The sequence below is a fragment of the Onychomys torridus genome, chromosome 8 (genome assembly GCF_903995425.1).
Source record: "Onychomys torridus chromosome 8, mOncTor1.1, whole genome shotgun sequence".
Lineage (NCBI taxonomy): Eukaryota > Metazoa > Chordata > Mammalia > Rodentia > Cricetidae > Onychomys > Onychomys torridus.
In genome coordinates, this window is record NC_050450.1 from 18,386,588 (window position 1) to 18,414,036 (window position 27,449).

Genomic DNA, 27,449 nt, shown 5'->3' on the forward strand with positions numbered 1-27,449 from the left:
CAGTGTGCTGTGTGTTTCATATGGCCAGTTCATAAATGCTTATATGTCATTATCAGTTTCTTGATGTGTTTAAGGCACCGAGCTATTTCCCTATTTGTTCTGACTAAAGTTAAAGCTTTGGCACAGGATGGGCTTCAGAATTTAAACTGATCAATCTTAGTCATTGAAAGCAACAAACTTGACCTTTTTTAGGAGAGGCAGCCCGAGGAGGGCATCTCACTCCTGGCTTTCATGTTCTGAGAGTGCCACTTCCCCTTACTGCATGGGCCAGCTGTGATTCCTGCCTCCTGGTGCCTGTGATGAGCTATCTAGCAAAAGTGCTCCAGGACCTCATTCACAGATGTAGTCAGGCAGCCCTGGGTTCTGTGGGCCATTTTAACCCCTGAGGTACATATTTTATATACTTTCTGGGAAGCCCCAGATGCGAAAGGGAACCAGCCTATCTGAAAGCAATGTGTCCTCTGGAGGTATCCACTATCCACTGCCCTAGCTGGAGAGAGGCTGAAGGTTTTCCTGGAGAAAGCTATCAGATTTCATCCTTTCAATTCTGCTTGTTGATCTGCTGGGACAGGCCACAGTTTTCCGAGTTTAGGTATGTGGACTTCACAGATGTGGACTTCTGGGGTGCACAAATTATGGGGTGCCTCCTCTGGATCCTTAATGAGTTCTTTTCAGTCCTTTTTAGTGTTATCCCACAAAAGTCTCAGAAAAATGTAGAAATATAAATGGAGTTTATAAAACACACGTTTTAGACACAGTTCAGAGGTTTGTGTTTATTTTAACTTAGACAAATAATCAGGAGTAAAACGTACACTTCTAACTGGATTCTGGCATAAAACCGCTACCACCTGTTATAAGTTCTGTTTCATTCAAGGATTATCAGACCCTTCATGAAAAGCTTCCTGTATGTTCTGCTTTATAAAAGTAACCAAGGATGCCATCTTAGTAGATGCAGAATAAATTAACCCCAAATGGAGGTGGAGAGCAAGGTGCCCACACTGCCTCCTACCCTGCCTCAGCTTCTAGTCGCCACCTTTTAAACCTGCATGATGTGAAGCCGTGCTGTGCTGGTCAAGGAAGACTGTGTCAGAAGTAGGGTGGCACACATGACGTATAGACACATAATATATTCATATGTAACATAATAAATGTACATGAGTATCATACATATGTATGTATAGGTAACCTAGACTTGCCCCACACCTCTGCACAAGCAGGGACAGGCAGTTGGTTTCTAGACTATGACGTTACAGTGGTTATTCATAGAGAAAGTCCCAATAAGGGTGTTCTCAGCATGGAGACTCCACATAGTCATTATCCAAGCCACGGCGAAACCGTGCTGTGAGAGAGCGGCTGATGACAATCACCCGGGGTGCCATGCAGTCCTCCCTCCGGTGAAGAATGTTCCAGATGAGCATTGCAGCTGCCAGGGTGGCCAGAAGGCAGGCACCAATGTTCAGGTAGCAAGACCAAGATAAGTTGGTGTAAGGGCCAATTCTGTAGAAGGTCACCAGTCCGATGACCAGCACAAAGCCTACAGAGAGGAGAGAATAGGTTAATGGCTTATACGTGAGTCCCCAGGAGGCAGGCTGTGCCCCTCTCCTTCAGTGCTTTCCTCCTAGATGGGGGCTAAGCTACTTTGTACCCACCTTCTTCTCTCTTGCAGCCTTTGCACCTGGAGGTTGCAGCCAGGCTGTAACTCTGGGCAGCAGCAGGAGGAGACAGTAGAGGGTCCTGTCCTGTCAACCTCTGGGGATCAGGCCTGCTGTTGAGGGTCAGTACAGCTTCTACAGTCCCCACACCTGGCAGGCAGCCTTCCCAGCCCCAGACAGAACCAGCCATAATTTTGTTAAATTGAGTTCAGTTATCTCTGACTTTGATAAATGTTGAATTCATTTGAAGCAAAACCAGATAGTTGTTAAATCTTATCTAGAAACAGACTGGCATTTGTTGGTTTAAATCCATGCTGGGGAATTTTCATACCCATGGCTCTGCTGTCAGAGGGAGCAGAGGTTCCCTTTCTTCTGATCAGGGTGACCTAGAGCCCACATCTCGCAAGCACAGCCAGGTTGGAGCCTAGCTCAGGTCTGGTTTTGATATGTTTGGTTTCCTTTTTCTTCTCAAAGTTTCCCTCTTCCCACCGTACCTCCTTCTGTGCTCTGGGGCTGATTTTCCTTCTGCACCTTCCCTCTTCATAACCTGACACCGCATAAGGGGCAGGAGAGGTGAGTCAGGAGCTGCTAGCAGGTTAACATGCACGCATGTTCAGTCAAGAGTGACACCACTGTCCTGATTACTGTTTGCTTGTTTGTTTGCTTGCTTTTGTGACTAGATCTCACTGTGTAGCCCTGGCTAGCCTTGAACTCTTGATCGGCATCCTGTTTCACCCTCCTGAGTACTGTACCACCATGTCTGGCTCTCATTAATTCCTCTCTTAAGGAATGACAATGGCTTGGTCTTGTTGGTTCCTATAATAGGAACGTCTCAGTTTTCTGCCCAGACTGTGTCAACTAGGACGTAAGGACACACTGCTTGACAGAGAAGGCAGCACTGGGAAGTCTGTGGGTCTTGGTGGACAGACGCTCTGCCATGCTGCTGCCCAGAAGCTGTGGGAACAAGAGGGAAAAGAGCAGGGCAGAAACAGGCATGGGGAAGGGAGGAGGTCACAGAGGTCCCATCCCATATTGCCCGTACCACAGACCAATACCACTTCTTCTCCAGCAACACCCTCCTCCAACCATCTAGCTGGGGCTTTCTCCGGCTAGACTCTCCCATCACTGGAGTTGGTCTAGCCCCTCAGATTCATCCAAATCCTTTCCCAGAGCTCTGGTTAAGTGGAACCCCTGCTGCTGTCCTCTACAGCCCTGCATATCGGCATCTGTAGGTCTATTGTGACTGTGCCATTCACTCACAAAACCACCACTGCTTTCCTTGAAAGACAAAATCATGAGGCTCCTGTGGTCCCAGAGCAAAGAGCAGCATCAAGAGAGACAGACTGGAAGGACAGGGGAATAGCAGCTTTGACTTTTCTAAAACTCGGCCCTTGTTATCTTCTCGTCACTGGACCTTCCAGAAGTTAGGAACTGAAAGAGTTTGTTCTCCCTCATCTTGTCCTAAATGATTAAAACTCATGTCCATGTTGATTGTAGTTCTTTGTGGAACTTTTCACACATGAAGAGCTATTAAAATTTGCATTCCAGGGTTGGGGATTTAGCTCAGTGGTAGAGTGCTTGCAAGTGCTCGGCCCTGGGTTCAGTCCTCAGCTCTGGGGGAAAAAAAAATTGCGTTCCAAGCTGGGTGTTGTGGCTCATGTCTTTAATCCCAGTACTTGGAAGGTAAAGGCAGGTTGGTCTCTGGGTTCAAGGCCAGCCTAATCTACAGATCGAGTTTAGGGGACACACACACTTCATTCCATTGTACTACCTGCTTACTAGAGGCAACTTCCCTACCAGTGAAGAGAGAGGCTTCTGTTCAGCTTCATGCTACAGACATTCATGTTAGTAGAGTAAGCAGTTGGAGCTGGCATTCTGTCTAAGGCATGTAGAAATAAATGCTTTCAGTCTGTCTCCTCGTTCTCAGGTCTTTGGACATGATTAACAGCCAAAGGAACTTTTTATGCTTATTTCAAGACTGAGAAGAGGTTGGAATTGAGCAGCCTGGATACACAGGTTGCCAGCAGGTGTCTTCTGAAACAATAAGTAATAAACAAGGGAGGATATGAAGCCTAAGGAAACAAGACCACAGAAAGAAAGATGCCAAGAGGGTGGGCAAGTAGGAGGAAACTTGGCCATCAGCAGGAACCAGTTGCTACCAAGTATCTACACTGCTCTCACTTTCCTGAGTTTCCCTTTTGGTCTGTGCATGCAAAGGGACATGTTTAAAATTTGATTGGGTTGGAGAGGTAGCTCAGTGGGTAAAATGATTGCCATATAAACGTGAGGACTTGAATTCAGATTCCCAGAAAAAGCCAGACATGGCAGTGTGAGTCTGTAACTGTAAGAGATAAAGATAGGTGGGTCCCTGGGGAAGGAGAAAAGCACACACTAGGCAACCAGTCTAACCTGAAGGGTGAGCTCCAGGTTCAGTGTCAATGTCTCAGATGTCTCAGCTTTAGACCCTGTCTCAGAAATAAGCTGGAGGATCCAGTGAGGTGGCTCAGTGGTAAAGGCACTTGCTGCCCAATGATATAACCTGACAACTGGAATTCAATCCCCAGAACCGACATGAAGGTGGGAAGAGAGAACTAACTCCACAAAACTTGTCCTCTGACCTCCATGCATGCCATGCATGTGCTGTGACATGCATACTCCTATATACATTTTATACATACACACAAAATGACATTTAACAAAAGAGGTAGAGAGCAATAGAGGAAGATACCCAAAGTCAACCTCTAGACTACACACATACAGGCAAGTGTACCTGCACACACGTATTCACTACACATATGTACAAAATTTTAAATTTTTGCTGAGTGGCTCCAGCTTTATATCCACAATATCCTTCATCAAAATGGAACAGATTAATTAACAGGGTGAACTGAAGCAGAGTCAAATACCCACACAGCCTCCTTGTTTGTCTTGGAGTTGGTCTGCATCACTGATGTGTAAGCAGAAAGGGTCTGAAGGTAGCCTCTTACAAGAAATTTTCTTGCCGGGCGTTGGTGGCACATGCATTTAATCCCAGCTTTTAAGGAGGCAGAGTCAGGTTAATCTGTGTGAGTTTGAGGCCAGTCTGGTTTACAGATAGAGTTCCAGGACAGCCAGGGCTACACAAAGAAACCCTGTCACAAAAAAGCAAAAAACAAACAAAAACATTTTCTTGGGGCTGGAGAGATGGCTCAGTGGTTAAGAGTACATACTGCTCTTGCAGAGGTCCTGGGTTTGGTTTTCAGCACCCATATTAGGTGGCTCACAAGTGCCTGAAACTCAAGCCCCAGGGGATCCAGCATTCTCTTCTGGACTCCTTGGGTACCTGCACTCATAAATGTACGGATACACACATATACATATAATTTTAAAATGTTTAAAAATCTTTTTAAAAGAATTAATTCTTGGGCTGGAGAGATGGCTCAGAGGTTAAGAACACTGGCTGTTCTTCCAGAGGTCCTGAGTTCAATTCCCAGCACCCATATGGTGGCTCAAAACCATCTGTAATGAGATCTGGCTCCCTCTTCTGGCCTGCAGGGATACATACAAACAGAACACTGTACACATAATAAATAAATAAATCTTTAAAAAAAAAAAAAAAAAAAAGAATTAATTCTTGGGGCTGGAGAGGTGGCTCAGAGGTTAAGAGCACTGGCTGCTCTTCCAGAGGTCCTGAATTCAATTCCCAACCACCACATGGTGGCTCACAACCATCTGTAATGAGATCTGGTGCCCTCTTCTGACCTGCAGACATAAATGCAGGCAGAACACTGTATACATAATAAATAAATAAATCTTTAAAAAAAAAATTCTTTTTGTTGTTGTTGTTTGTTTGTTTGAGACAGAGTTTCTCTGTGTAGCTCTTATTGTCCTGGGACTCGATTTGTAGACTAGGCTAGCCTCAAACTCACAGAGTTTCTGCCTCTCAAATGCTGGGATTAAAGGTGTGGGCCACCACTGCCCAGCAAAGTTCTTTTTAAAAAAAAAAGTAGTAGTAGTAGCATTCTCTGGAAACTTGTTTTGATTAAAATTTTTGAATGACCATGAACCTTCTGGTAAGGACTAAGGTACATTCACGGGACTAGGGTACTTAGCAGGAAGAAAACAGCAAGTGTTGCCACATGAAGGATAATGAGACCTGCTTTAGTCAAGGCTTTGCAAAAGTAGTGTGGTATGGCCCTGGGGCCCACAGTTGCACTCCAGAGAACATTATAATATGAAACTCATGTAGTCATGAACCAAGTCAGCCTCCTCTGATGGGGCCACTGGGACAGCCCAGCTTGAACTGCAGGTTGGCAGAGAGAGGGAATCATAAGAGCACATACAGGAAGTCTCTGAATAGTTCAAATATGGGCTAAGCTGCATCTCCAGAAAGTACACAGGCCATAAAACTGTCGAGAAAAGTCAGGTGTGACAGGACAACTGCAAGAGAAGGAAGGGTCTCGTAGGGGGCGCCGTCTTCAGGGTCAGGTTGTCACACATGCAGGAGTCATCCCTGCTCTTGACTCCTCTGTGCCAGTGCATCACAGTGAAACATGCCAACAGATTGAGAAACAACTTCAGATTCTGCAGGGACAGGCTCTTCCTCCTGCAAGGAATGCAGCAAATCAGCTGCTCCATGTCCCGCAGTTGTGCTGGCTGACACTGCAGAAGATGTTGGCGTGTCTGATACCTCCACTCACAGCCTCTCTGCCATCTTCATAGAGCGAAGCTTGTGTCTTCCCCATGTGTAAAATGCTTCCTGGTGCCTTAGAATGTAAATCTGCGCCTCAGCCTGGCAGCCCTGCCTGTTCTGCCACCCATGCTTCCACAACTCAGCCACAGCCTAGGAGGAGGGGACTCTTCTCGGTCCCCATACTTCATGGTTAGGAGAGATTTAGTTTAGCATTGTGTCCATCCCTTGGCTCTTCTGGAGCTTGGTCTCCTCATAATGCTCCTTTTGTCTCTCTCTCCCATGTCCCTGGTGCCAGAACTCCTCCACTCCAAGGACTGTCAGTAATTACTTGCTAAGTAAATAATCTGAGGAAAATCTTAGCAAATGCAAAACAAAACAGAATGGTGTGAACCTGTGAGAAAGGAGGAATGTTAATGGCTGCCTCTGCTTTTTAGTGACCTGCTGGCCATGGCTGAGTAAAGGCCCCCCTGGAGCCCTGGCTGTCCTGGATCTCTGTAGACCAGGCTGGCCTTGAACACAAAGATCCGCCTGCCTCTGCCTCCCAAGTGCTGGGATTAAAGGCATGGGCCACTGGCTCAGCCACTTTGATCTTAAAGGATGATCAGAATTAGTCTCACATGACCAAAGCCACCACCTGCTGAGTCTCCTAAGGACCATGTTAGCCATTATCCCTGAAGTTCACAGATGGCCAATTTGTTCTAAGATGATGAATCTACAATTCTTCCAAGGGTATCTATCTGAGGAAGCTAAGAACTACATCCATCCTCCCAAAGATGGCATTTGATGGTTTCTTACCATACCGGAGGTATGGGCATTGAACTCTAATAAAAAAAAAAAAAGGAACACGAAGTCCTTTGACAGATAGTCAGTATAGGCAGCAGAGCAGCCTCCCAGTCCCATGGCAGTTCTCTGCAGGGCTACTCTCTCCTGACAGTGTGAGAGCTAAGCTTATACCAACTATGAGAGGCCAGTGTCCTTCCACTGGGGAGGCATTAGATGAGGGAGAGGAAGCAGGGCCTCTGCTACCTGACGTTTGCCAGCATCAGACTCACTGAACTGTTACTGTGCACAATTGTTTTCCTTCCTTCCTTTCTTCCTTCCTTTCTTCCTTCCTTCCTTCCTTCCTTTCTTCCTTCCTTCCTTCCTTCCTTCCTTTTTTTGGGGGGTTGGGGTAGGATGTGCATGCTAAGTACCCTACCACTAAGCACAATCTGCAGCCCTTCCTTTCTTTTCTTAGCCCCAGCATAATATGTGTGTAAGTGTAATATAGTGTTCCCATGACTAGCTATATTATTTATCATGTACACAAACCAAAGTTTCAGAGAATGTATCTGCTTCCAGGAACACTATAAAGATGAAAGAACACTTACTGTGTTGATAAATTAATTAAAGAAATGTAACACATGTGCATAAAAGACCTGGTATAGCCCTCTATGTCCTGAAAAATATAAGTTGGAAGATAAAAACTGTTTGTTGATGTGGGCCAGGTAGATGGCTCAGTTGGCAACATACCTGCAATGCAAGTATGAGGACCTGAGCTCAGTCGCCCTTCAAAACCCACGTTAAGGAAAAAAAGTACGGGGTTGGGGATTTAGCTCAGTGGTAGAGTGCTTGCTTAGCCCTGGGTTCAGTCCTCAGCTCTGAAAAAAAAAAAAGAAAAGAAAAGAAAAAGAAAAAAAGTAGGTTGTTCCCTGTGGAAAAGCATAACTTTTTAATAAAGTCTCCCACTGAATGCTGATGTGGTGGAATGCACTTACAATCCCAGCCCTGGGGAGGCAGGTGTAGGAGGACCTTGAGTTCCAGGCCAGCCTCTACAGAGAGACCCCATCTCGAACAAAAGCAAAGGTTTTGCACATCACTCATTCTGCCTGAGCTTCAGTTCTGTCATAGATTGACAATGACCACATGAGAACACACACAGACAAAGGGGAAATGCAATAGTCTGTTCATTCCCAATATGGGGGAGCCCTATAGGGAACCTCAGCACAGGGAGCTAGGTGTACCAAGGCCAGCCCAGGGATATGTGTCCTGCACAAGAGGGACTGATACACTAAGAGGCATAGCTATTAGCATCCTGCAGCTCCTGCAGTCGGCTGCCATCCAAGCCCTGCCTGAGCCAACAGATGAGACATTATGAACTAAGATAGGTGACACAGAGAGATCATCCTTTGTTCCATGTGCTGTCAGTAAGAAACAAATGAAAACATGGGAAGCAGAGATGTGTATCTCCATGAATTCACTGCATTGCTCCAGGAGCTCCTGTCCTCTGGGAGAAGGTACCTGGAGTCAGCTAGCTCAGCATATTACACTACAGACATTAATCTGAAATAAGGCTAGCTTCTGCTTGTAGGACCTCCTGTTCTTGAGAGAGGTAAGCCTAGGTGGGAGGAGATGGACCAGTAAGCTGAGGCTGGCTTTCAGCTTGGAGTTGTACTTTCATAACCCCTAAACTAAATTAGTCCCTAAAGAAGGCTCCTTTCTCCTCAGTGTCCTTTCCCCTGAAGACTTCTCTCCCCCAGATTCTCAGTGATGTAATTAGCCTGTCCAGAGACCAACCAAAGGGAAGTGCTTCGGCAAGCGCTCTGCTCTGCACATGGGATCAGTTCCATCTCTATGAAGTCGTGTTGCCAAAGCAAACAGCCTCTTCCTGTGCACTGGCCAGCGGAGGGCGGTGTGAATTCCAGCACAGTGGAGAGCGTCCCTTTCCTCTCTTTCTTCCTTCCTGCCTTCTTCCTGGGGCTGAAGCTTCTGTCACAAGGTCTTCCTTTTGGAATGACTATCAAACATACACACAGGTGGCATCAGAGGAAAGACACTGGGGCTGACCTCTGGTGCTCCTCTGCAATTGAGTAAGCAATTGGAGTGCCTTAGAGGGAGCACGGCTGGAGTCCAGCAAGCACAGTGACAAAGGGCCAGCTGCAGACACACCAGGCTTGGCATGCCCAGCCTGTGCGTGCAGCGAGAAAAGATGAGCAAGCCAGGCCTCTGCCTCTTCCACCGCGGGTCTTGAATCCCCAGTGTTAAGAGCACTACATGGCATGAAGTTTTTGATCCAGATGGTTCTTTCTAGTAGGAGGATCTGAGGGATTGAGGAGCAAGGGATCGTGTTCCTCTAAAGCTTCCAGATGACTCAGCTTGGGAGGGAAGAAAGGGAGAAGAGACGAAGTGTAACTAGGATGCAGAGTGGCGCTTGAGGACCAGATAAAGAACACAAAAAAAAAAGGAAATTATCCAGCCCAGGCAAAGTCTAAGCAAAAGATGCTTTGCTGTGACAAGATCTGCAAGTCTAAGAAAACAGATTTCCTGGGGTTGGGGATTTAGCCCAGTGGTAGAGCGCTTGCCTAGCTATGGAAAAAAAAAAAAAAGAAAAGAAAAGAAAATAGATTTCCCACCAACTCACAAGAGGCCATTTCAGTTAGCGTTTACCACCCTCAGTAAAGACTAGCAACATCAGCCTCCTCAAGAATGCTTAACAGCCATGAGTGCATGCTTACATCTTGCCATTAAAAGAAACCATACAGCTACCGGGAAAGGCTAAAGGAAACCAGCATGTATGACTTGGTAGTTAGTTTGTGGGGATTTTTTGGTTTGTTTTTGGGGGAGGTTGTTTTTCGTTTGTTTGTTTTGAGACAGAGGCTTACTATGTAGCCCTAGCTGGCCTCTAACTCACAGAGATCCACCTACCTCTGCCTCCCAAATCCTGGGATTGAAGGTGTGTGCCACCACGCCTGACCTCTGGCAATTTTGACCAGGTTCAGAACTGGCTGAGCCAAGAGATAAAGAACAACCCAGAGCCTGGTGCTGAAGGTGGTCTTGGTGGATGCTAACATCCATTAACTAGTAAGTGTGTGAAGTAAGGCACACTTTGTGAATGGCGTGGCAAAGGCTGAGCTACCGAAGTGAAAGCTCAGGCAGTCAGAAACAGGCAAGTACATGCTCACCAATTTCGGAGAACCAAAGCTGTATCACACAAGACTGGGGTTTGTTGATAAGCTTCCACAAAACGAGATGTATTCACCAAGTATGCTGGACCATGCAGGTATACAGCACGCAGGAGGGAACACAGCATTGTGAGTTTGAAGCCAACCTAAGCCTCATAGCAAAAAGAGACCCAAAGGCTGAAGTTGGGTATGGTGATGCATGCTTGTAGGAACCATGTAGAAGACAGGAGCAGGAAGAATTCCAGTTTGGAGACAACCTGGACTACATAGTGAGTTCCAGACCATCATGAACTACATGGACAGCTCTGGGCTAGCCTGGTCCCCGCCCAAACATAACTCCATCTCAAAACACATGAAGTGGAAAAAAATTACTTCATCTTTTTTTTTTTTTTTTTTTTTTTTTGAGCTGAGGATCGAACCCAGGGCCTTGCGCTTCCTAGGCAAGTGCTTTTACCACTGAGCTAAATCCCTGGCCCTGTTTTATCATTTTAATAGCTGAGATTGTAACTCAGTGGTAAAGTGCTTGTCTTCCATGCACAAAGCCCTGGACTCAGTTGCCCATACATACATACACGTACATGTCAGAGAAGAGAAAGGCTTAGATTCCAGCATGAAGGCCATTCTGAATAAAGTAATTAATTATAAAATAACTTACACAACCCACATGCTCCCTAGATGCCCCTCTGCATCAGGAAGACAAATGGATGCTATATGCCATGTTTAGGATCATTGCCCGAAGGGATTTGGAAATGGGTTATGTAAACCATACTGGTAATGGGTAGGAGAGGAGCTTTTCAGTAAGAATTCAGGGCAAAGAATGGCCTTCAGGATTACACATTCACAGTCGTTTTCTGAGGCCTTCAGTTCCTATCTCTCTGGCTCCCAAAACAAACCGTTGAACTTTCTAAGCCTGGCATTCCATACAGAGGGTGCCATAAGCCCATGCGTGTATCAGTCGTGCCACACTGGCATGACTAAGGGGATAGTGATGACCTAACCAGCTTGACCCTGTATGTAGTATCCTCACAGTGGGCTCCTTAGACAGCAAGGCTCTAATGATGGCAGTGGAATTGCACTTTGGATGTGCAACTTTATCCTATTAAATCATTGGCCCCCACCCCCCCAAGAATCTTGTCTTCAGATCCAGCTTAGTGAGGCCTGGACCACGTCTTTGCAAACACTAGAGGAATAGGCAGGAAGGCCACTCCAGAGATGTGCAGAACTGAAGGAAGGATAGCTAACCAACCCAGAGTGAGTGGCAGGAGAGCCCAGGTTCTGCACTCAAGGACACAGGGAACATACATTGGGGGTGGTGTCTCCTCAGTGTGGGTGTCACCACAGGATTTTAAGGAAGGGTGACAGCACTGGTGACGTCCTGAAGACAGTATACCTATGAATCGAAAAGAAGGTCATGTGCCCCACCTCGTATTCAGATGACATAGGTGGAAGGATTCTAACAAGGAGTGGTAGTGAGCAGAACCAGGTGTGGAACCTATGGCCTAGAGTCTGCACTCCAGCTGGGACACACCTGAAGAATTTGGAAGTCCTCAAAAGCCATGTAGCACTGAGGTGCCTCCTAAGCAGAGCTGTGAACCCACCCCGGTTCCTTTCCCAGCTCCAAGTGCCGCTTAGTGTCAGTGAAGAGCCAGAGGCCACGCAGGCTGACCCCTTCTCAGGCCGTTTGTACACATTCAGTGGTGCTCTCCTTCCTGCCTATGCTACCTGGGGAGTTCCAGGCCAACCTGAGCTACAAAACAAAATGAAAAGGGGCTGGGGGTGTAGTGCAGTGGTTCAGTGCTTGCTAGCATGTGGGAAACCCTGAGTTCAATACCCAGCACCATAAGAAAAATCAACGTCACAGACCATGAGAGATGCAGCAAAAGGGAGAGGAGAAATAAAGAGCAGAGGAAGTAAGGAAGTAGAAACGGGTACCAGAGTGGGAGCTTGAGCTCACAGAAACATGGACTTCCACGGAGAGGCCAAAAATCAGCACTCAGCCCAAATGCTCTGGACCTGGCAGGCTTCTCCTTACAGACCCTCCTGCTGGGGTCATGAGTGCACAGTTGCTCTGGGCACTGTTGAGAGGGTTCTGTATGCTGTATCTTCATGGGCTGACAGTCAGTTGATCATCACACTAAATGGGCCTTGGCTGGGAGACAATGGGAAACCCTAGCATTTTTAAATCTATGCTGTGCTAGTTACCACAGAAAGCCAAAAAGGGAGGAGAACAAGAGAAAAGGGAAATGGAAGAGCAAGACAACCCGTGTGGAGCTGCCTGATGGTAGAGGAAATACTGTCGGAGCCACGTCCCCTCCTTGTCTCCCTAAGACTTTTGTGGGCACTTCTCTAACTATGTTGAATTCTGTCTTAAGACCTGTCTCCCTGACAGACACACAGCATGCTGCTGTCACAGGGAAAAGTTTGGAATTTCAGTGAGCAGACTGTTGAGGGCATGAAATAAGGGTCATGAAAGAATTTTTCCATCTTGCAGGTGAAGCAAAATTAGACTTGGAAAGTCCTTAGCAGACCTTGGAAATGCCATTGCGTGTGCTGGGTTGAATATATAAGGGTAAAACCACAGGAGACGGCTGCCAACCCATGAAAGAGTAGCTTCACACGGCTCTCCCTGATGTTGCTGAGAAAGGGTCCCCAGAGCTGCAGTTCTTGCAGGGGGAGGGGTGGTCCTTTTACTAGCCCAGGGTTGTACGGAATATGGTAGAGTGAGCAGCAAGTGGGAGCACGGGCAGACAGGAGTCCACCCTTTGGTTTGTTGCTTCTGCGGTTTCCAGGGTTTCCCAGCCTCCTCAGTCAGTCCCATATCCTTTCCTCTTCCATTCTCATCTTCTTCCCCCTGCCCACCCACCTCACCCCAGCACTGGTCCTCTTGACAACAGGTAATAGCAGGCGTTTCCTCGTCCTGTGACAGGACATCCTGGCGCCCCACAGTCTCTCCCTGGCTTTAAAACAGACCCAAGCACAGGAAAAAACCCAGCTCTAAAATTAGCAGTGTGATAGAAGAAAGGCACATAGCTGCTCTCTGTACTGTTTGTCAATGAAGTGAGTCTAAACAGGCCAAATGCATTTCCTTTTTGGGCAAAACAGACCTGTCAGGGTGATAGTCAGATGCGAAGGGACAAGGCAGCCTGGGAGGCATGAGAAGCTTCCCAAACTAGCCCAGGGGCCACCGCCCTCATTGCTCTGGCATTTTCCGCTGGTCTCCAGCTGTTGGGGAGTTTTTGGACAGAGATGATCTAACCTCTCCAGAGGTTGGCTGGCCTCAAAATATTCAAAGTAGGGGTGTACTAACCCCAGCGCCCTTCAGGAGGCCCCGTTCCATCCCCTCCAAGACTGCCAAAGATAATTGAATTTCAGTTCATGGAAGTTTTCCTCACTTTGGTTTCTCTTCAATGAATATTTGGAAGCAACACTGTTTTCTCATGAAGCAGATGCTTGCAGGAGGCCATTGTCAGGCCTGCTCGCAGGCCCATGCAAGTTGGGAAGAGTCCAGGGAAGAGTCTCGGGATGTTTAAAGAGGAAAGGCAGCAGTCGGGTTGACTGTCACACTGGCACTCAAGAACCATTGCAGAGGGGAGGCAGCAGCAACCAAAGAGCTCTTGCTCTTGCTCTGCCACTAAGATGTCTTCTAGTTTTGTTTTACTTGTCATATTTTGAGGGGGAGGTGGTTTAGACCGGGTTTCACTATGTAACTCTGGCTGGCTTGGAACTTTGTATGTAGATCAGATTGGCCTTGAACTCACAGAGATCTGCCTACCTCTGCCCCTAGAATGTTGGGGTTAAAGACATGCGTTCCTAGCAAGATATCATTTTAAAACTCAGCTTTTCCTGTGATGTTTTCAAAATCTTCCATCTTCCTTCTTGAGAGGGTGGATTCAGATGGTGGAGGCCCTCACTTCAGTGGGAAGAGCTGTTTGTTTTGTGTGTCTGGTCACTAGAGGGCAAAGTGAGAAACTTCTAAACACGTCCCATGTTGTACCTTCAGTGGTGAGGGTGGGAAGAGGATAGGATTGACCCTCAGTCACATCTGCATGTCTCATCTCAGTGTTCCTCATATCCAGTGGGAGTCACAGAAATGACCTTGTCTTGCAGCTGGGTAAACTGCAGCTGGCTCAGTGACTGGCTCACATTCACATAGGTAGAGCCAAGATACAAATCCAGTTCCCCTGCCACTGAGCCCTGGGTTCTTCCAGAATCTTCACAATCCTCCCAAACCCCCACCCCCACCGCTTCCTGCCTCTGACTGGCCACAGGGAAGTGACTTTCCCAGGACCATTCCGCCACACTATTCTTAGCATCCAGGGTAGCAGGGTTTCCTGACTCCCACCAGGCGTTCTCCAGCACATAAATACCGGTCAGCCTCATTCTGGAAACTGTTTCTCAAGAAAGATAAAGGCCCAGGATCCATTATTCCTAGAATGATTCACTTCAGACTTCCTGCCACTTCCCCTGTTAGGAGTGTACACTGGACACAGGATGGCTGGCATTTGAGACCCAAAGGAAAGGTCAACTGAGAGTGTCCACACCCTGCTCCCCGTACACCTGTGGGCCCAACAACTGACATCCTCAGTGAAGATGTCACTGCTGGAGGCTTGAGCTTCACCTACTTGTTCACGATCCAAGAGCTCTGAACCCACAGAATGCGGCAATGGAACCCCTGGTCATTGGGAGGTGGTCACAGTTGGACAGCTTGCCATGACTTCTTCCACCAGTCTAAACCTTCCACAATTCTGTGGGTCATTTCTTGTGGTGACATCACTCTTTTTTTTTTTTTTTTGGTTTTTCGAGACAGGGTTTCCCTGTGTAGCTTTGCGCCTTTCCTGGAACTCATTTGGTAGCCCAGGCTGGCCTCAAACTCACAAAGATCCGCCTGCCTCTGCCTCAAGTACTGGGATTAAAGGCCATCACTCTCATAGCGAAATTTTCAGCCAGGCATGGCCGCACATGCCTTTAATCCCAGCACTCAAGAGGCTGGGGCAGGCGGATAATCTGTTAATTTAAGACCAGCCTCGCTACAGATACCTGTGAGTTCTAGGCCAGTCAGGGCTACATAGTGAGATCTTGTCTCAAATCAAACAAACAAATATATAAATAACAGCAAATTTATCCCCACATTTTCTAATCTCGCACAGTGTCCCCCAGATCAGTAGGCACATGGGTGGCTGATGCAGTACCTGAAAGGCAGCTCTGCTCTCTGATGACCCAATGTCATGCAAGGCCAGGTTGTGGTCTGCTTCTGTGCTACAGCTGGGATAGGAGCATGTATGCATGCATGGGTGGACATCTGTTGTCCATTCAGGCTGTGTACAACATGTTTACATGAGCTTCTCACTGGTCATGAGCAAGGGTGTGTGCTGAGTCCAGGTCAGACCCCAGGGAGCCTCACTTACAACGAAAGCCCTGCCTTCTGTTGTACCATCAGTCAGGTTGATTGGAACCAGACTGGGGCTGACTCCCACCTCTGCCCGGCATAAGCCAGCTGTTCTTCCCCAGCTGCTTCAAATTGGCATCTGACATGCAGAAGGGCAATGTGGTACAGATTTTGTAGACCAGGAAAAGCAGAGCACCTTACTTCAGTATGCTAGAACCACCTTTAGAACAGAAATGGGCCCTGGGGTGCTCTCCCTCCATGATATCAATAAGTCCTAGCATGTCTTCCAGCTTTATGGGGGTCACAGTGTGGCTAATCTGCCCACCCTGGGTACTTACTTGCCAGCTGGAATGCAGCGGCCATTGCCTCCTCCCAGCACTGGGATTCTGGTGACATCAGGGGTAGGCCCGTCAGCCCAAGGACGAAGGTAAGCTGGCCCACAGCAAGTGCAGCTGTGGCCACCAGGTTGCAAGCACGCATCATGTCAAACTGTACTGTGGGCCAAAAGGAGGGAAGGCAGGTGGTCAGTATGGTGAGCCACTTAGGGAAGAGCCAAGTCAGGCGGCCCTGGCCACACTCATCATCAGATAGCCACTCCCTTTCCGGGCCTCTGTTGGACCTTTGAAAAAGCACTACAAACAGCGGGTATCTTCTCTGAACAGAACTTTGTGGAAGCACCTTACCTACACTGGAGTCTTCATGCTGTTCTGTCCTCTTCCCGGCCATTTAAGGACATTTAAGGCCCCTAGCTTCACTGCAGTGGTCACATCCCACCTGAGCTGGAATGCTGCTCTGTGATTTGAGTCTGTGTTGTATATGTGCATGTGTGTACATGTGCTGAGAGGGGTGGTAGACTTGCTTTATGTGTGTGCACATGGAGGCCAGAGATCTTCAACACCAACTTCAGATGTCTTCTCTATTATTCTCTAACTTTCTTTTTTTTTTTTTTGGATTAGGGTCTTACTGATTCTGTATCTCATCATTTTGGCCATACTTTGGCTGAACTCCTGGGGTCCTTCCCAGTGCTGGGGTTACAAGCACACTCCACTCCACATAGTTTTATTGTACGTGCCAAAGATCCAGAATCTGATCTCGCACAGCGAACAGTTTGCTCACTAAGCCATCTCCCCATCCCTTGGTTTGGGTCTTGATAAGACGAAAATGTTCCTTTTTCGCTCAGGTGCTGTATTATAATGGAATCTAGAAGGGGGAGCTTCTTGCTGAGGAGTGGACCCTATGGGTCTTCAGCTGCTGTCCCCAATTAGCTGTCCAGACACGCAAGAATTCAACACTGGTTTTGGTTTTTGTTTATTTGTTTGTTTTTGAAGCAGGATCTTTCTACATAGCCCTGGTTATCCTGGGAACTCACTGTGTAGACTAAGCTAGCCTCTAACTCACAGATCCCCTGCCTCTGCCTTCCAAGTGCTGGGATTAAAGATGTGGGGACCACACCCAGCTTAAAACTCAGCATTGTTACCTCTACCTCCTATAGCAAAAGACTTGAGCCTGTAACATTAAGTGACTTTCCTGGGCCTCTCTGCAGCAAGGGACAAATCAGGAGCCAGACCTGGATCTGCTGAACCCAGACTCCCACCCAACTTGCCTCTAAGGCCCCATGTCCTTCACTCTCCCAGCAGCCAGAGTGGTGCTCCAACCCTTGTACCTGCCTCTCCCTCCCCCACTCTGTTTTGGGTTTTTTGTGGGGTTGTTGTTGTTGTTGTCTTCAAGACAAGGTTTCTCTGTGTAGCCCTAGCTGTTCTGGAACTTGTTCTGGATCTCTTACAAACTCAGAGAGATCCGCCTGCCTCTGCTCCTGAGTGCTGGGATTACAGGTGTGCGCCACCATGGCTTGGCTTGCCCACCCCTTCTTCTGCTCCCTGCCCCACACTCTGGTCTGAGGAGATGGGCAAGGCAGAATGTTGTAGGTGAACTGTAGAGGGAGAGGGCATCTGGTCCAGAATCCCCCCCCCCAATTAAAAGTCACACCAAAGCCATAGTGTGAGATGGTGGCATGCCAGCCCAGCCTCGAGTTCCCTTGTCTCCTGGTCTAGCATTGCCTCAGGGTCTAGCCTTGGTTAGGGAGTTCTGATTGACAGACTTGGTGCTCAGCTCAAAGCGGGCCTGGAAGACTGGAGGTGCTATTCTCCCCAGATTCGAAAGGCTGATTTTCAGAATCTGGTTACAACAGATGTTCTCATCAGACACACAAGAACTGAGCATGAAAGAGAATAGCCTCCCGAGACCCCTGAAGAGCCCGTGCTCCAGGGTTCCCGTCGTGTTGTCTTCCTCCGTGGGCAAGGAGATGTGGAGGTTGGCCATCTCAGGCATCTTTCTGTGAGCCAGCAAGTAAGGCCCTGCTTATAGAGACCTGTAGACCCTTTGTCCCACTTCTCACAAAGCACTGAGAGGCAACCCTAGGCAGGGGCAGGCTGCCTCACCTCAGTGGGCTTTTAAATGGCTAGAAGGTAACTTTGAACCATTACTGCCAATATTGGTTTGACCTAAATGTTTATTGAAATGCAATATAGATTTACCAAATAACTCAAAGCTCTCAGGCTCGGTGTCTGCCTATCCTCCCATCTCATGTGGATTCTGTATCATGGCACATAGTGAGCACTTCTGCTAGGCCTGTCTATGGGTACCTCACTGTTCTTCCGCCATCCAACCCATTCCCAAAGCCCCACATCCCCAGGTTCCCCTCACTACACAGCAAAGGCAGAGTCTCAAGTCTCCTGTTTCCCTGCCTCAAATGACCCACTCTAGTAGGTGACTGTGTGGACTAAAGTAGAGAGCCTGTGAGAACGAACACATGAGCCTGGAAGTTAGAAGTCATGGGCCTCAGAAGTCTCCTCCAATAGCTGGAGGCCTCTGTGCGCTTCTCTGTTCTTAGAAACTGACTTTGTGCAGCAGTCAGCCTCCACACAGGCAGAAGGTAAAGTGTCATGGGCAACCCTGGATGAGAAACTGCTCATCTACATGCTGTTCCAGTGAGCATGTGGGATGGTGGGAAGAACATACTTAAAACCCCATGTTGGCAACCATGAAGTGAGGTTCCTTTTCCTTCAGTCCTTTCTCAGACCATTATGGCAATTCGAGAGTTCATCTTACCACATGAACTGAACACAGACTTGCTCTTGGGGTGCTATGACATGTGACTGCCATTCTACCTAGACCCCTGTTTTGTGCCACATCCCATCTTCACGCTGGACGGTGTCTGATTCCTGCTCCTTTCAGGGTCATGTTTATATTTAGGCTGTAGAGTCACACAGCGTCATCCAGGGGTTTTGTGCCACTTCCTGCCACCAAGGGTCAGTCTGTCCTGCCCATTGTGTTTTAAGCTGCTTCCTGTACAGAGAACTCTCCTATCATTTAGAACTTGGGGACCCCTTCTAGATCTCAGGCTTCCAACTTGCCACCACCAGTGTAGGGGCAACACAAGCAGGTGTAACCCAGTGAACCTTGTGTACCGGCTGATCATATGAAGAGTTCTGTTGATGTATAAGATCTTAAGCTTACTGGACAATCCAGACAGCATGCATGTGGCATCCAGACCAACACGGGATGCGGCTGAGTCAACAGCATTTGCGACTGACCAGATCCTTCCTTCCAGCTGCTTCTCTCCCGCTTTACTCACAGCAATGCAGGCAGCCTCCAGTGGGCCCTGCTTCTGGTGACTGAGAATTTACGTTCTTCGGTCCTTAGAGCAACCATTGGCCAGAACCCAGATCACCAAAGACCCTAGAGCAGCTGGGTGATGCTTCAAAGGGACGTGAGATAGGGCCTGACAAGATTGGGCAGCGGGTGAAAGCTCTTGCCATGCATGCTTGATGACCTGAATTTGATTCCTAGAACCTACATAAAGGTAGAGGAAGAGAACCAACTCAAAAAAGCTGGCCTCTGACCTCCAGACATGTACCATGGTGTGCATGTGTCTGCACACATGCATGTGTGTACATGCTTATAAAGTAAACCTAAAAATTAATGAAAGGACAAGAGATGAACTAGAGTCTGGCAGTTTAAGACTCCTGGTAGGAAACAGTCAAGTGGGCATATCCCTCAAGGTGTAGGCACAGATTAAAACAGGCAAGTATGATCTTGGACTCTAGAAAGATGTAGAGGGAGCAAATGTTCCTTGTGCAGAATGGTGTGAATTTCTGAGACGCAGGAGTGTAGTTTCGGGGGCCGAATGGCTCTCACCTCCCACAGCGGACTAAGGCTGTGTAACAGAGCAGGTGGTGGCTGGGTTCAGATTCTTAGCTATCTCTTTTGATTTGCTGGCTGCACCTCCCTCCTTTACAGCTAGCCTAATAATAACCACACACTGCAGGGTGCCCGGCCCAATTCTGTCCATTTAGCAGGCTGCACACTCCAGAAGGTTCCCTCTGTAATCTAGAAAAGCATTCCTGACTGCTTATACCAACCTGCATTCTACACAGTGCTCTGCCAGCTGTACACTGGACTTTTGGGTATTGTTGCTTTATTTTGTGTGTGTGTGCATGTGTACATATCCCTTTGGGGTGTATGCGTGTTCACACTTGTGTTGGGGCATGTGAGTAGGAGTGCAGTTGTATTTGTATGTACATGTGCATAGAGACCAGAGGTTGACGTGGAGTATCTTCCTTGCTCACTCTCCAGCTTATAGACTGAGGTCTCTTCACCTGAACCAAGAGCACATGTGGCTCTCTAGCTTACTCCTCTGTCTCTGCGCCCTGAGCGTTCAGATTGCAGGCAGGCCACCTCACCGCCTGGTGCACTGGGCTCAGAACTCTGGTCCTCACGCTTCCACAGTGAGCAGTTTGCCCTCCGAGCCAGCTCCGAGCTCTGTGGAGTTATTTCTACCCTACCTACCAGGGCGTCTTTCTTAAAATTCATTGTTTCATGTACGTAAGTGTCTGCCTGCTTGTATATCTGTGCACCGTGTGTGTACCCGGTACCCACAGAGTGAGAGGTGGTATGAGTCACCATATGGTTCTGGGAATCAGTCCTGGGTCTTCTGGGGGAGCATCTCTCCACTCTAAATAGGGCTTCTTAAATTTCTCCCACTCACAAGCCCCCGACTTAGTTTTTGTTTGGGGGTTTTTTGTTTGGTTGGTTTGGTTTGGTTTGGTTTGGTTTGGTTTGGTTTGGTTTTGTGGTATTTTTTATTTGTTTGTTTTTTTTGAGACAAGATTTCTCTGTGTAACAGCTCTGGCAGTCCTAGAACACACAGAGATCCACTTGCCTCTGCCTCCCAAGTGCTGGGATTAAAGATGTGTGCTACCACGCCTGTCCTCACAACCCCTTTTTGCCCAAGACGTTGTTTATATATCTCAGGTATATAGGCAGATAAAATAGGAATACAAGCCAAAGATTTACTGATAATAAATCATAAAGACATTTTAAAATAATTATATATATATATATATATATATATATATATATATATAATTTTACCTTTTATTAAAGACAAAAGCAAATTTGTGTAGTAGTGAGATGAATGTGATTGATAAAGAATTAAATCTTGTCTGGCATGGTAACACATACCTTTTGTCCCAGCACTTAGAGATCAGGAGGGCAGAGGCAGGCAGATCTCTGAACTCCAGGCCAGCCTGATCTACAAAGAGGGTTCCAGGATAGCCAGGTTGTCAACACAAAGAAACCCTGTCTCCAAAAAATGAACAAAGAATTAAATTTGGTTGAATATTTAGTATTATAGGATGTAGAGCATCTTTATTTTTCAAAGTTGATACAAATTTTGATATTTATAAACTTTATTTACATTAACTTATTTATTGGGGGTACAACAATGTGCATTTCATAAGGGTGTGTAGAGATCAGAAGACAACTTTCAGGAATTGGTTCTCTCCTTACACCATGTAGGGATCAAAGGATCAAACTCAGGTTGTCAGGCTTGGTCTAAATGCTTTCATCTACTTAGCTATCTTGACAACCCCATATTTTTTATTTTTAGTTTAATTTAGTTTAGTTTTAGTTTTTTCAAGACAGGGTTTCTCTGTGTAGCTCTGGCTGTCCTGGAACTCGCTCTGTAGATCAGGCTGGCTTTGAACCCGGAGATCCACCTGCCTCTGCCTCCCAGATGCTGGGATTAAAGGTGTGAACCACCACTGCCTGGGTATTTTTCTAATTATTTACTTATTTGTATGTTATGTGCATTGTGTTTTGCCTGCCTGTGTGTCTGTGTGGGGGTGTTAGATCTCCTGGAAGTTACAGACTGTTGTGAGCTGCCATGTGGGTGCTTCACATTAATACATGATACAAGACAGCAGAAGTATGGGTAAAGGGATTTCAGAAATTGTTAATAATTCTGTCTGAATCCAAAATCAAAAATTTTTGATGTTCTTTTAAATGAAACTCAAGTCAGCAAATAAAATGTTATAAAAGAGGAAGAATAGGCAATGAGTGGTGGCGCACACCTTTAATCCCAGCACCCAGGGCAGAGACAGGCAGATCTCTCTGAGTTTGAGACTTACTTGGTCTGCATAGCAAGCTCCAGACCAGCCAAGGCTATATAGTGAAACCTTGTCTCAAAAAGAAGAAAGAGAAAAACCAATTACTATAATTCAATCCAAAGATGTACCAGTTTGATACATACATGCTGAGGAATGATGGTAGAAAAATATTTAAAATCTTTGCTACTCATTGTGAAACAATTGTGTTTCTGTAAGAGCAAGAAGCTGAGTAGTGAAAACACTGCCATTCCTAACATACAGAGTTCCAAATGGAGCTGAGGTGTTTCAGGCAGCAGCTGTTGACGCTGAGGCAGGAGAACACCAAGCACAAGGAAGTGCCGAGGGCACGCACTGTGTGTTCAGGGCCACGGCTCGGCTGTAGTGAAGTACTCAGAACCATAGGGGAGCCCTGCCCCACACACCTCTGATTCATTGCTCGTTTGATTCAGAATCAACTTTTGCTTGTTGAACACTCAGAAACTTGTACTATTGCCAGATTTTTTGTGACCACCTGCCCCCCCTACACACACACACACACACACACATTAAGTTATGCAGCTCCATATGGGAACACAACCCGCGGTTTAAGGAGCTGTGACTTAATATAACCACTCAGAGACTCTGCTACTTTAAAGCATAGTAGAATTGGAAGGTGTTGAAGTGTGATGTTCACAGTACAGGAACAGCACAGCGGGTACCCCAAGCTTCATCTTGAAGGCCAGGAAAGGAGCTGAATAATGGCAGGGCACACTGGAAAGAGACTGACCCAAGTGGCTTGCTAAGGCGTACGCATGATCAGTGCAGTGAGGCCAGGAGACTGGCTCATGGAGCCAGGAAGAGAATGCAGCCTGACTGCTGGTCTGTCCTTCTGCCCTCTGCTCCCCCTTCTGTTGTCTTCCTCGTCCTGCCTTCCTGGCAGCTTGGGTTCCGCCATGCCCCATGACTGACTCTGCAAAGTCATTCACTCCCTGCCTGAATGAGATCCCCTGAATCACACAGAGTGCTGCAGAGCCCCACCCTGCTGAGAAAGAAGCAGTCTCATTGATGCTGCTGACCCCCACCCAGAGGACTTGTTGTACTGCCTGTATGCACAGCTGGAGATGTCTTAGTGAGAACAGGGCATAAATATGCTTAACCAAACGGTCTGTCGGGCAAAGTGTCCAGCCAGCCTGTCTAGTCAGCAGTATTGCACAAGGGGGTGGGGAAAAGCTCAGAGGCTGTCTAGAACAGGAGTTGAGGCTAGCTCTTCCTTGCGTAGCATGGAGGTCCAGCTGACCTATGCCAGGGTTCAACTTTGTGTTCTTTATTCATGTGCATACTAAGTTCAGAAAAAGAGCTAAGGACCCCTGACCGAGAACACAGGCTATGAAAAGTGAGCATGAGAGAGTGAAGCTAAACCTGGGCTCAACTAGTCAAGTAGAACCCTGGCCTCTGGCTCCCAGCTTCTCTAGGGGAAGAGAGTCCCTGGTCAGTAATAAGGTCCTGGGTACCACATAACAGAATGGCTAACTGGCAAAAAGTCCCCATGACCCTCTTGGGGAGGCCCCAGTATGACATGGGAAAGGCATATGGGGGCCTGAGCCTGACCTGGATGAACCATGTTCCCATCCAGTGCTTTCAAGACATCTGTGAGCACAGAGCCCTTAGACCAGAGTTCAGAATGTCATGGAATGGACCGTGTGTTTATTCTGCATCTCAGGCAGGTCCCTTGGATGTTTGCAGTCAAAAAGCACTGAGTGATCCCAACTCCATCTGTTCTACAAGCAAGAACTCACGGTACAGAGCTAGCAGGAGGTAGCCCTGCCAGATGGCCCCGCCAGGGATATGTGGAAATTCTAAGAGTGGCCTGTCCTGTACTCTGACCCAGTGCCCTAGACTTCTTCTCCTAATGAAATTGTGAGCAAGCCACGTAATCAGCCCTGTGACAACTGATATGCCCACAGTACATGGGCAGATTTATAAAGTACCCCTGCTCAGGTATGAAGGCTGAAGCTGCCCCCTGACGCCATCTGTCTGGAAGGTAGAACTTGAGCAGCTGCCCCTCCCCAGAGGGTTGACTTCTAGAGTCACTTGGGTAACGTGGGGTTTTGCACGAGAGTCTCAAGGCTGGCCACAGGTCTGATTTTAGATGGTAGCAGGTCATCTTGCAGGCTGAGGATATAGATCCACAGGGGTGGAGGCAACAGGCATCACTGGCCATGTGGTTCCTATTGTCTCTGACCACGAAGAACCGTGTGTGAGCTGACTTAGAGTGGTTGGCACTAGTGGGGAGCAGAGTCCATGGAGAGAAGATGAAAGGGAAGAGACCAGCAGCAGCATCTCCACCTCCAAGCTCCTGGGCACAAAGCCAAACAGCCCTGTCCCCAGCCAGAGGGTTAGGAACCAGCTTCCCCTCAGGAAATGCTGACTGATGGCTGCTTTGTTCCTATTGCATTTCAGTCTCAATGTGTGCTTGACTGTGTTAGCAACCAGAATTATCCATTTAGCCTGTTGTCCAAAATTTTCATCCTGTTAATATCAAAAAGCTTCTAGTGTCTTTCTATTGTTAGAGCAATAGTTGCTGCTCAGATTCATTGAGGATCAGCCACTTGCAAATGCCATATTAATTGCAAAAGGCGTTTGTTTTTCTCTTTTTGAGACAGGGTCTCACTATGTAGCCCAGGCTAGCCTAGCTTGGTGCCTGAATACTAGGATTAGAGTCATCCACCAGCAGCCCATCTTAGGAAAGTATTTTTAGATTGTCTAGGGAGCTCATTAGGTAGATGAGAGGTTCGCATAGGTGAGAACCTCAGGAAGGCACAGGTGAAAGGGAAAGGTGGGGTGCCTGGGGCAGGAGCAGCTGCGGCTGCCATGCTGTCACATGGATGTGTCATAGAGGCCCTGTGTGTTCTGTTGGCCTGAGGTAATAGACCTCAGAAGGAGAGTGGGAAGAACAGGGTGTCTCCAAGATGCTCCTGGACTGCACCTGCTGGAGCACAAAAGGCAGGAAAGGGGGCAGTACTGTACATGTGTCACAGGGGACAGCATGGTCCAGGATGGACTTGGCAAGTCTCAGAGCCTAGTGAGAAGGAGAAGGCAGGAGCCCTGGCCTACACCTGGCCCCACCCCCAGAAGACCTGGGCAAAGCCAAGGCCATATGAGAAACTTGGTGGAACCTCAGGGTTACTAGCTTTTCTGCCTAACCAGAATGGTCACAGAATGCAGAGGGAGACCCAAGTAAAGCTGTTTGGCCTCCCACAGACACCTAGATTCTGAGAGTGCACTCATGGGTTTTGATCTTTTTCTCAGTAAAAGGCTCCCTGCCTGTCAAGGCCCCAAGGAAGAGGCTGACCCCCATTGTAAGCCTAGGTACCTCTCCCTATGAGATGGGGATGCTGTTCCCTGGCCTGGCCTGCGAACCTGCTGTTGGTCAGGAACAGGCTTGAGGTGGCTGCACTGGGCACGTCACTCAGGATTTCCAGAAAGTCCCTTGATCACACTGAAGGGATGCCCACCTAAGTCTCATGCTTTCTAAAGATCAGTGTCATCTTCTGATGGAGTTGTCTGACCTGTAGCCTCCATGGCAGTTTGTAGTAGAGACTGGGTACCTGTAAGCCAGACCGCTTGTCAGTTTTAGGGGGTTGTCATCTGGAGAGAAGTTGCATGTAAACGATCATGCCTGTTTTATGTAGCATCTTATTTATGCAACCCTTTCTTCTTCTCAAACCTTAGTGCCATTTTAAGTGAAGTTCCCCACTCCCAGGGTAGTATGTAGACCCCAAAACAAGAGAACTGGAGAAAGAGAAGACCACCATTGGGGTGGGGGAGGTAACACTGTGTGCTTTGCTACCACATGCTTCCTCTGGTCTCCTAGACATCCCAACCAGAGCCTCCTTCACTATCCTAAAGGCCCTGACTACCTCAGAAATAAAGACAGAACTCATCCACATGGTCTTACACTTCTTGATTTACCCCTTAATAATATTTCTTATTAACCAAGCAACAATGTCTTGATTTGATTAGTATGCCACCTTTCACCCTTCAACCACATATAATGGCAGAGAAAGAGCCTTCAGCCACATGAAAGAAGCCAGAGGCAGAGCCTAGGCCCATCAGGGGTGTTATGCAGCATTGCTTTTCAGGGTGGGCATGAGGCCCAGGTTCCCTGATGTCACCACTGTCGTGAGCACAACCTCCCCTCACCTAACCACCTGAAGGTGTCAGAAATATAAGGAGACTTACGTTTGACGGTGCCTCGAGACTCCTGGAAACCTGCTGACTCAGAGCCCCATCCCAGCACCTCACAGTCATGTGTGTCCGCCTGCCCAGCTCGGGACCCAGGGCTTGTGCCTCCCTTACCCCTGTCCACCAGCCAGCAGGACTTCCACAGCCCCACACTTCGTTTGCGTCCATCCTCCAGCGTCTGGTACACCCAGTTGGGGGTAAAGGCTGCTGCATTGTTGAGGATGAGTGAGGCAAGGGCCACCAGCACAGCTGTGGCCACAAGTTTCTGCACAGTCATTTCTGGCTGTGAGGACTGTCTATCTCGGAGAAAGTCCCAAGTCCCAAGTCCGAGTCAGCTGCTGTGCATCCAGAGAAAGCCGAGATGCTGCTAGGGGTAGCTAGAGAACATCACCACTCATCCTTGGGAAGATAGACAGCAGGTCCAGCCAGGCACATGAGGATGTCGGCAGTGTAGGGAGAAGCCCATGGGACAGGTCCAAGTGAGCTGCTCACAGCCCTACCTTATCCTCCCTCTTGAACCTGAAGCAGGGACAAGCCTGTGCTGAAGCTGGTCTCCCCAAGACCCATTCCAGGGAGAAAGCTGGGGCACCGGCCACACCAGCGAGAATCCAGAGTTGTAAGTGGGCTGTCTTCTTTGGAACAGAGGCCAGAGAGGCTGTATCCAGGCGCCTCTTGCCTACAGCAATGGAAAACAGAATAACTCAGGAGGCTGGGACAGCGTGAGAATCAGCTGGGTCACACTCCTTGGAACTGCCTGTGGGAGCCAGTTGGATGAGAGGAACAGGCAGGGTTGTGGAAGCAGTGTGGGTTTGGCCACCTCTCTGCTGCCTATCCCGTCTTGACGCCTCTGCCACAACTGGCAGGTCCTGGAAAGCAGAATGCCTGCTACAAGGAAATGTGTGTATGCGCGTGTGTGTGAGCTCCCGTTTCCCTGTCTCTCGGCAGAGAGGAAATGGTTGTTTTTGAGGCTGTTTTTGGTGAACAGGAGGGCGTAGCCAACTGCAACAAATAGCAACCCTGCCACAGAGCCAGACACTAACAGGATGTGCTTCCTGATGGGAACGGCCTGCTCCAGCCCACCCCCTGGCTGCCCCTCCCACCTTCCTGTCCCATAGGAGTAGTCAG

At 48.0% G+C, this 27,449-nt stretch overlaps 2 protein-coding genes across 5 annotated transcripts in view; one reads left to right on the plus strand and one right to left on the minus strand.

Annotated features, from left to right (window-relative positions):
- Ift140 (intraflagellar transport 140) overlaps positions 1-27,449 on the plus strand; it is a 93,176-nt gene that overhangs the window by 48,253 nt on the left and 17,474 nt on the right. The gene's annotated exons all lie outside the window — the stretch shown is intronic.
- On the minus strand, positions 756-27,255 carry Tmem204 (transmembrane protein 204). The gene is made up of 3 exons (XM_036198280.1): positions 26,322-27,255; positions 15,990-16,145; positions 756-1,534 (listed from the first exon to the last, which is right to left on the minus strand). Exons 1-3 carry the CDS (start codon positions 26,599-26,601, stop codon positions 1,290-1,292), a joined length of 681 nt encoding a protein of 226 aa, XP_036054173.1. The 5' UTR covers positions 26,602-27,255; the 3' UTR covers positions 756-1,289.

What these genes read in the sequence shown, in the direction of transcription:
- Tmem204 (XM_036198280.1), bottom strand. Translation starts at nt 26,601, where the DNA reads ATGACTGTGCAGAAACTTGTGGCCACAGCTGTGCTGGTGGCCCTTGCC. An exon ending in GTCTCGAGGCACCGTCAAAC is followed by an intron (nt 16,146 to 26,321) that starts GTAAGTCTCCTT and finishes TTTGGCCCACAG; the next exon opens with TACAGTTTGACATGATGCGT. An exon ending in CGCTGCATTCCAGCTGGCAA is followed by an intron (nt 1,535 to 15,989) that starts GTAAGTACCCAG and finishes TCCTCTCTGTAG; the next exon opens with GCTTTGTGCTGGTCATCGGA.